This window comes from Monoraphidium neglectum (assembly GCF_000611645.1).
Source record: "Monoraphidium neglectum strain SAG 48.87 unplaced genomic scaffold scaffold00831, whole genome shotgun sequence".
Lineage (NCBI taxonomy): Eukaryota > Viridiplantae > Chlorophyta > Chlorophyceae > Sphaeropleales > Selenastraceae > Monoraphidium > Monoraphidium neglectum.
The window spans coordinates 5,955-14,115 of NW_014012797.1; the positions used below are offsets into that span (position 1 = coordinate 5,955).

Sequence of the window (8,161 nt, forward strand, 5' to 3'; positions counted from 1 at the left end):
GGCGAACGCCAGGACGGCGGGAAGCTAACGACAGCGACGGGTCGGGCACTTACACGGAAGGAGGGGCCGTGTGCTGCCTAGGTCACTTTCTCGCGAAGAGCTTAGCGCTGGTGACTTTGCTCCTGCACCTGATGCTGTGCACCTAACCGGTTATAACTCGGGATTAGCCACGTCAAGGCCGCAACCAGCAGCTTGCTTGGGGGAATTCACACCAGACGGACCCGGGGGCCGCACTTTGGCCCACCCCGCCGCCACGAACGCCACCCAGAGGGTGCGCCCACAAACTGTGCCACCTGCTGTTATTGCGATCTCATTCCCTTCGCCACCGGACGCGCGCGACCGCCATGACTTCCCTGGTGCCCCGCCACTTGCGCCCCGCTGCATTCGTCTTCCATTCGCCATTCCCTTGCCGACACCATTGTCTCCACCACACGCGCGAGCAAGCGTGGCGCTTTTCCAACTCAACTGTGGTTTGGGAGCCTGCAACGTGCATATGAACTACGCAGCAGGTACCCCGAAGCTGCCAACATTCAAGGGAGAGTTCAGAAGCGCCAGATAGATGGTTGCCTTTATCTTTCAGACTCTTTCAGACCCTTTGACACTGTGGACACGCCGCATCCACCGTGTCCCCCTGTCAAGACCAACGCACGCGCGCTGGGGCGACCCCCGCTTTGCACTCGCACAGCGCTGCCATTGCTTCTGTCGGAGCCGGTTGCGAATGAGGACGAGCTGCCGACTCATGATAAATGTCTGTGCCATCCCAGACACACTGCAAAGGTGTAATCTTTACAAGTGCATCGAAATAAAAGCAAAGAATGCTGTGACGGGCATGGCGTTCATCATCACTATCATGCAACGCACAGCAGCACTGCATGGACACAAACATGCTGCAACAGGCACGCCATCGCTTGAGTCACCCCTCACAAATGGCAGCAGAGGCTAGGGCATATATCACACATGAGGGGACCAGAGCTGCGTCGGCAGCCCGCCCTGCACTCGCCCCTCTCACGGCAGGAGTGCAGGTGCGATTTGGAAGCCCCGCAGCCCCATCAACCAAGGCGCCCAAGCTCACATGAAGTCACCAACCTGCACCAACCTGCCCACCCCCGGCCCCTGCCTCAGCCCATGTGGCTGTCTGCGTGCGCCTGGTTCACGCCGCTCCGCATCGCCTTCGAAGACACCATCCTCCTACCACCCAAGAGGTCCCTTGCTGCACCGCCGCCGCCGCCCCCACCGCCGCGCGCGCCCACCACCGGCGAGCCCCCGGCCGCGGCAGCGCCGTCGGCCTTGCGGGGGGAGCGGCCGCCGTCGCTGCCCGCTGAGGACGCGTCCGCCGGCACCACCAGCAATACCGCCCCCTGGGCGCCCGCCCTGAAAGTCAGCTGCCGCGGGGCGTACAGGCGCCTGCAGAGAGGTGCAGATGGGTGGTATGAGGCCAGTGACTCTGGTCAGAGCGCCATCACAAAGTACGCGTGCATTTGCACACACACACACACATACACACACACGCCCATACACGTTCAAGCGCACGGACTTGGACAAACACGCACACGTTCAAACACACACACACACATACACACACACACACATACACACACATTGACTCGAACACACACAGCTACTCGCAGCTGTCACACACAGCTGCGCCCTGGTTGAGGCCACAGGTCACGCCGCGCAGCCGAGGTGGCCGCCCGAGGTCCGCGCATTCATTGGCGAAGCTTCAAGTCTCATCCTACACTCTGCCTTGCAAAGCAAATACCCAACCCACATAAGTCCATCACCCGGAGGTTGGGAGCCATCGGTAGAGCATGCGAGGTGTGGCCGATTGAGCGAGTGTCACAATTCAACCCCAGCCTGTGCCCTCACCGTCCATCCAAGGGTTCGAATAGCTCTGGTGCCCAGGCCATCAGCGTTGGCGCGGCCAGCTTGCGCAGGCTTACGGCGCCCTGGCCGCCGCCGCCCTCCCCGCCCGCACCGCCGGCGACATGGACACCTGCCGCGCCCACCGCCGCCCCGCCCGCCGGCGCCGCCGCGGGCGCGGTGGTGGGACGCCACCAGTCCGGCCGCGGCGCGGCGCCCCACCATTTGGCTGCGGCCGCGGCGGACTCGGGGCCCGACGGCGTCAGGCCGCCGCCGAGCAGGGCGGCTGACGAGGACTGCGAGAAGCGCTCCCCTGGGGCCACCACCAACACATCCGCGCCGCACAGGCTGCGGCGCAGCTGCACATTGCACAACAGGTTCGAGGGGAGTTTGAATGGGGTAGGCAGTGAGTGCAGATCAGCAAGAGGAGACGGGGGCTGCAGAGACAGTGGCAGGTGGCCAGCCGCGAATCGAGGGCGGGTGGGTGCGTTGGCGCATGTGTGAGCCGGTGGGTGGGGGTAAGCTCCGCTGGTTGCGGGGCGTCACGCGACGCAGCCATGAAGGTGACTGCAGGCATGAGGGCCGCAAGCATGATGCCAGATGCCGTGGATGTTGGAGCGTGGAGCCCTGGGGGCCGCACAACAGCCGTAGGGCTCGAGCTTCGGGCTGTAGGCCCCTCCACGCCGTTGCAGCCGTGGCAAGTGCGCCGCTAGTTGCGGCGGGTGGCGCCCGCACCTGCTCTGAAGCTTCCCTGGCCCTGTCAGCAATGATGCGTGAGACGACCTCCTTGTTCCCTCCCTCGATCACCTGGTCAAGGGGTGGTGACGTTCGGTGGCTGCGTCGCATGCGCGTGCGGGGACAGCTGTGCATCTCGTCGCGTGCGGGTGTGTATGCATGATGCGTGCATCAATCCTTGTGCGTGCGTGTTGCTGGTTAAGGTAATGGTGAGGTTGTCAATCTCGGCCACAGGTGCAGGGCCCGCACTGGATGAGCTGCAAGAGCATGCGCTGTTGCAGTGCGGCACTGCCGAGCCGGACAGCCCTGTGTGCATGCCAGCCAGTTTGTTGCCGTGACCGCACGCACCCGAGCAGCTGCAAGCACCGCAAGCTTGCACCCAGATCCTGTCCCCCTTGCCCCCACTACTACTACAAACAACTGAACCAGCCACCACCAAGACCTCCACCCATCTGCACGGAAGTGCAACACCATTCCGCACAAGCGGCCCGCCCGGCCCAAACGAACAGCGCAACCGACGCCACCGCCCCGCACCTCCCACAGCGACCGCGCCCCGACGCTCGCGACGATCCCCGCCACCGCCCCCGACCCGCTGCTCGCCGCCGCGGCAACGCCCACCGCGTCCGCCACCTCGTCCGTCGCCGCCGCGGCCGCCGCGGGCGCGAGCAGCGCGTCGACCAGCCACCGCAGGCGGCGCGCGGCGCGCGGGTCGGGCGCAGCGCGGGCGGCGCGGATGGCGGCGTCGACGGCCGACTCGAGGTGGGCGGCGAGGCCCCTGATGATGTCATCGGCCAGCCAGTCGAAGGCCTGCCAGGTATGAAGTTCGCGGGGAAGTTTGAGGGCGGGTTTGCGGTGGTGAAAGGGCGAGATCGATGGATTTGAACGATCCACGAAATTTGATAGTGGTATGACGATCGAGGCGGCGAGGCTGCATGTTGCGAGGCGCACGCGGCAGAGGAGGGCTGCGTCTTTGGTGTGCGGGCCTGGTCGCAGGCCGCAGCTGCGACACGGCTCCCAGCAGGCTGCACCGCGGCACAGTGCTGCAGCTGGCTGTTTTGCAGCCAGCCCACCACCCCATGCCACCCCCCTACCCCTTGACATACTCTCACTTCTACCCTCCGACACACCCACACTCTCGCTCAACACTCCATTGCACAGACACTGGACGAGGGATCGGACCATCCATCCGACCCAATCTGATCGGACCCAATCTGATCTGATCTGATCTGATCTGGTCAACCCACCTGGATCGCGGCCTGGCGGTGCATGTTGACCAGCAGGTCCTGGAAGGGGCCCCGCCCCTCCCCAGCCTTCTGGCGGATCCCCTGCAGCACCCGCAGCGGCAGCTGCAGCAGCACCGGCCCGCGGCCGAGCGCGTTGCCCTGCGGCCGAACACGAGGATTTCAGGGATTGAACCAAAGGCGCGGCGAACCAGGCAGGGGCGGAAGTCCAGGGAAAAGGGGACACTCAGAGCGAGGGGCGGGGGGTCGCTGAGGGCGGGCAGAGGGCGACGGAGCGCCCGTGCGTTGGCAGCGCTGCAGCCTGACTGCGGGCCGCCATGTTTGAACCCAAATGCAATGCGACGCGAAACGCAAAACCCTGGATCTTGGGTTCTGAACCCTGAGCCTTTCACCTCTGCGTACGCTGCCACCAGGTCAAATGAGGGCGTCCTCCGCGGCATGAGGGATGAGTAGAGGCCAAACTGGCCACCCACGCCCTGCGCGGGTTCAAAGGAGGGGCGGGTGGGGGGTCCGGGGGCTGTCGAGTTGCTCTTTGGCTGCATATCAGCTCCCAAAATTTGGACACAGCGCAGGGCCGTCGGCCATGCTTCAGAGCAGCTGACAACAGAACTCAAATCAAAACCACCTCTCGTCTACAGCCTCCCGAGGGTGGTGGCGTTCGGTCCTCTGGACGGGCTCTGGTTCACATCACACCCATCCCAGGACTGCCGCCCCTCTCTGGAAGCCCACGCCTTGACTTTATTGCGCGCGACGCCTGCGCCGCGTTGCAGCGTCTGGGCCAAGCCTCACCCCTGTTCCATGGACCTGGGCCGCCCCTCCCCTCAACCCCCAAACCCAGAACCCTGAACTCAACACCCTGAAGCGTAAGCCGATCTCGTTTCGGACCCGTCGGCTACGCACCACGTAATGCGTCTCCAGGGAAGCGCCGCGGGTGACCACCACCCGCACCAGCCCACTGAGCACGATCCACACACCAGGGACCCCCGGCATCTGCGGGCAGTGGAGCGGTTTAGGGTTGTTGATCCGTCGGCCAAGAAGCGGGGTGTGTGTGACGGGTTCCCGTCTGGACAACATTCGAATGATTCTTCTCATTTCGGGGCCTTGCGTCCCTGCCAGACCGCCCTGATGGTCAATGACAAGGACATTTGTGGACAGCTGAGCAGTGCGGCTGTGACCGGACGGGGCGCCCGCCCGCCCGCCCGCGCGCAGCCGCCGCCTCCGCCGCGGCTCACGTTGGGCGGCACGATGCACTGGCCCGGCCGGAAGTCGCTCATCTCGCCGTAGGCGCGCAGCCAGATCGCGGTCTCGTCCGGCACGCCCTCCAAAAAGGGCACGCGCGCCAGGACCTCCGTAATGCCGGGGGCGCGCCACCGCGGGCCGCGGCGCTCCAGGCTGGGGGAGGGGGCGGAAGGTGGGGGGCCGCGTCAAGTGCTGGGTAGTCATGGGGGTCCCTTGCTCCGATGCCTGGGGGGTTTCAGTCTGGTTGGCTCAGTGCTGTGTGTGCTGCTGGTGGGCCCCTGTGTAATCGACAGGCTGACGCCATCGAGATCTGATTCCGCCAGATCATCTAGAACACGAATCAGCATTTCGAACCACAGCGGTGTCGGATCTGTTCCAGGTTGCAGATCACTCAGATCGCTCAGATCGCTCAGATCACCCAGATCGCTCAGATCACCCAGATCGCTCAGATCACCCAGATCGCTCACTGCCCCAGCTTGTCCTCCAGCAGCTCTGCCAGTGCGTCCTGCTCCTCCTCCTCGATGGCCCCCAGGTGGCCCAGCTGCTCCACAAACGCCAGCTGGCGCCGCAGCACCGCCAGCTGGACGACGGTTGAGGATTGGATGCAAAGATGAGGGTTTACGGGAGGAGGGTCAATTGTCATAGCGTTGCAGGCGGCCAGTCGGCGGGAATTTGCAGCAGGAGAAGGGCCGCCTGGGTCGGTTGTGTTTTGGCGGTGGCACGAGGTGGCGCCCGCCGCTCTTGGGTGCTGGAGCGCGCTCGCGAAACCGACCGCGTGCGCTCCACAGCTCGGCGGCCGGCGGAAGCGGCTGGCCCCCGGCACGCAGCGCGACGAAAAGAAGCAAGCAACATGCGTCCGCGCGCCCCAGCGCGTGTACACGCGTGCGCGCGCGGGCGCGGCATGGCGCGGCAACGAACGCACCGTGGCCCGGTGAGTCTGGCAGGCGTTGAACTCCTCAGGCGCCTCCACGCCGCGGTCCAATATGAACCGCCACACCACCGCCGCCTGCTGCCGCAGCTCCTCCTGCAGTCCGATTTTTTGAACGTTGCGAGCGACAGACGGGGGCCGGCTCAGATCATCAACATCAGGGTTGCGGAGACAGGTCAGTGCCACGCGCGGCAGCTGCCACGGGTGGAGTGGATTCGTGCGCGCAGCGTGTGTGCAGAGCCGCCTGGCTGCGTCTGAGTTGGGCGAGACATGCATATTGCGTCGCGCACACACACGCAGGCGCGGCCGCACCTGCAGCAGCGCGCTGCTGCGCGTCGTGCAGAAGTTGGTCCACCTGGCCTGGGGCGACGCGGTCACCGCCAGCCACAGCTCAAGGGCCACCTGTCGCCCGTTTTGAACGTGCGAGTCGAACGGTTTCAAAAACGGTGCTAGTGACGAGGATCGAACGATGACCAACAGGCGGTAAGGGCGAGGTGCGCCTGCCTGCAGCCGGGCCCCGGCTCTCGGACGCCGCGGCCGGATGCCCTTGCCGGCAGGGGCGGCACCATTACGATCCACATGACTCGCCCCTGCCTCCGCCACGCCCACAACCACAACCAGACCCACAGCCGCTCTCTCTCTGAAAGCGGCCGCCGACCCTCGACTCCCAAGCAGACGGCCAGGGCGCCAGCTGCCCCCACGCCTCTCCGAAACCCCCACGCCCGCCGCCCCACCTCCAGCGCCGCCATCGCCGTCGTGCCAAGCCGGTTCCGCATTTTCCGGCTGACCCAGCTCAGCGGCGCTTGCACCGCGGCCAGCAGCACGTTGCCCTTGCGGCCGCCCCTGATGGCTGCGGCCTGCACCTGCCGCAGCCTGTAATGCAGGTAGGCTAGGTAGGGCGTGGCGCCGTGGGAGACGACCTGGTGGCACACGGCGAGATATTCAGGAATGGTTAGAATGGTTGTCCCATTGTGAGCGGCGTGCGGGGATGCCCTGCCGCTGAATACATGGTGTGGAGGGGTTGCATTGATTGGGGTGGGTGGAGGTAGTGGCGGGAACAATCTGGAGGAATGGATGTGAGAGATATCAGGTAAATTGGATTCGAGGTGTCTAAATGGGGAGCCATCACTCCAGCCATATCCACTCTTCCTGGAGGCTGCACCAGCTGCAGACCTATAGATGAGATAGCAAAAAAGTCCGCACTCGCAGTGCTTTGAACCCTGTACCTCTCGCTCCACTTGGGACCAGAGGTCGACCGGGCGGTCCGGGTACACCATGCACGCGTCGCACGCATAGTCCAGCAGCCGCAGGCCGTGGCTGGACAGCAGCCCCTCTGCGGACTGTGAGGGTCGGGGCAGTCCGGACGAGGGGAGCCAAAAGGTGGAGCGGGGGGCTGGGGAGTGTGTGCACACAGGGGGCAAGAGGCGGGGCGCAGCGGTGGGCGGGCCGCGGCCGGCGCTGACCACATCCGGCGGCTTCCCTTTGCACCGTCAACCGGGTGACCCAAGGCCGACCGGACTGCGGACTGCTGGACTGGCCGCCGCCTCGGACCTTGTATCTGAAGTGGCGCTTGAAGCCGGCCAGCAGCGAAAGCCGGCTCTCAACAATGAACTGCGAACGGGGCGGGCGAGGCGGCGACAAGGCTCAGCATCCCAACCCGGCAGTCGGGCCTGCCGCGTCGGCACGCGGCGCAAGCCGAGCGAAAACCCTTGGCATCCATGCTTTTGTCCAGGCCAGCACCTTTGCCGGGGGCGCACGCGCTACCCACCACCTGCAAAACCAGACGGCGCCAGCTGGGGTCGGTCACACAGGCTGCCACAAGCCGATGCACCGACACAAGGGCCAGCAAAAGCGCATCCCCCCACCCCCACGCACGAGTGCAAATCACCATCTCCCTGGAGCGGCGTCAGCCCAACTGCCCAGATCCGGCGCGCCGCAACACCCTAAACCCTGGTCGGCAAATCCTGGCCGCAACACCCAGAATCCTGGTCAGCAAAGCCTGGCCGCACCGCCCTAAAACCTGGTCAGCAAAACCTGAACCCCACCTCTTCCTCATCTTCGTGGTCCAGATCCACCAGGTTGTCACCCGACATCACCTCCTTCCAAATGTGACTCGCCCCCCCCAGCCCCGCCGCGGCCCTCAGCCCGCCAGTGTCGG

At 65.2% G+C, this 8,161-nt stretch overlaps 2 protein-coding genes across 2 annotated transcripts; both read right to left on the bottom strand.

Annotated features, from left to right (window-relative positions):
* Nucleotides 1-234: 234 nt before the first annotated feature.
* On the bottom strand, nucleotides 235-384 carry MNEG_5520 (hypothetical protein; the record flags this gene model as incomplete). The annotated part of the gene is made up of 1 exon (XM_014046001.1): nucleotides 235-384. A coding segment is annotated over one exon (150 nt), but the record flags the coding sequence as incomplete, so codon positions are not given.
* Nucleotides 385-1,118: 734 nt separating this feature from the next.
* MNEG_5521 (hypothetical protein) lies at nucleotides 1,119-8,096 on the bottom strand (the record flags this gene model as incomplete). Its single annotated transcript, XM_014046002.1, has 15 exons — nucleotides 1,119-1,404; nucleotides 1,867-2,219; nucleotides 2,596-2,667; nucleotides 3,130-3,402; nucleotides 3,840-3,977; nucleotides 4,229-4,312; nucleotides 4,737-4,826; nucleotides 5,069-5,228; nucleotides 5,543-5,655; nucleotides 5,998-6,099; nucleotides 6,316-6,405; nucleotides 6,738-6,923; nucleotides 7,230-7,343; nucleotides 7,555-7,614; nucleotides 8,049-8,096. 15 exons carry the CDS (start codon nucleotides 8,094-8,096, stop codon nucleotides 1,119-1,121), a joined length of 2,169 nt encoding a protein of 722 aa, XP_013901456.1.
* Nucleotides 8,097-8,161: the final 65 nt, after the last annotated feature.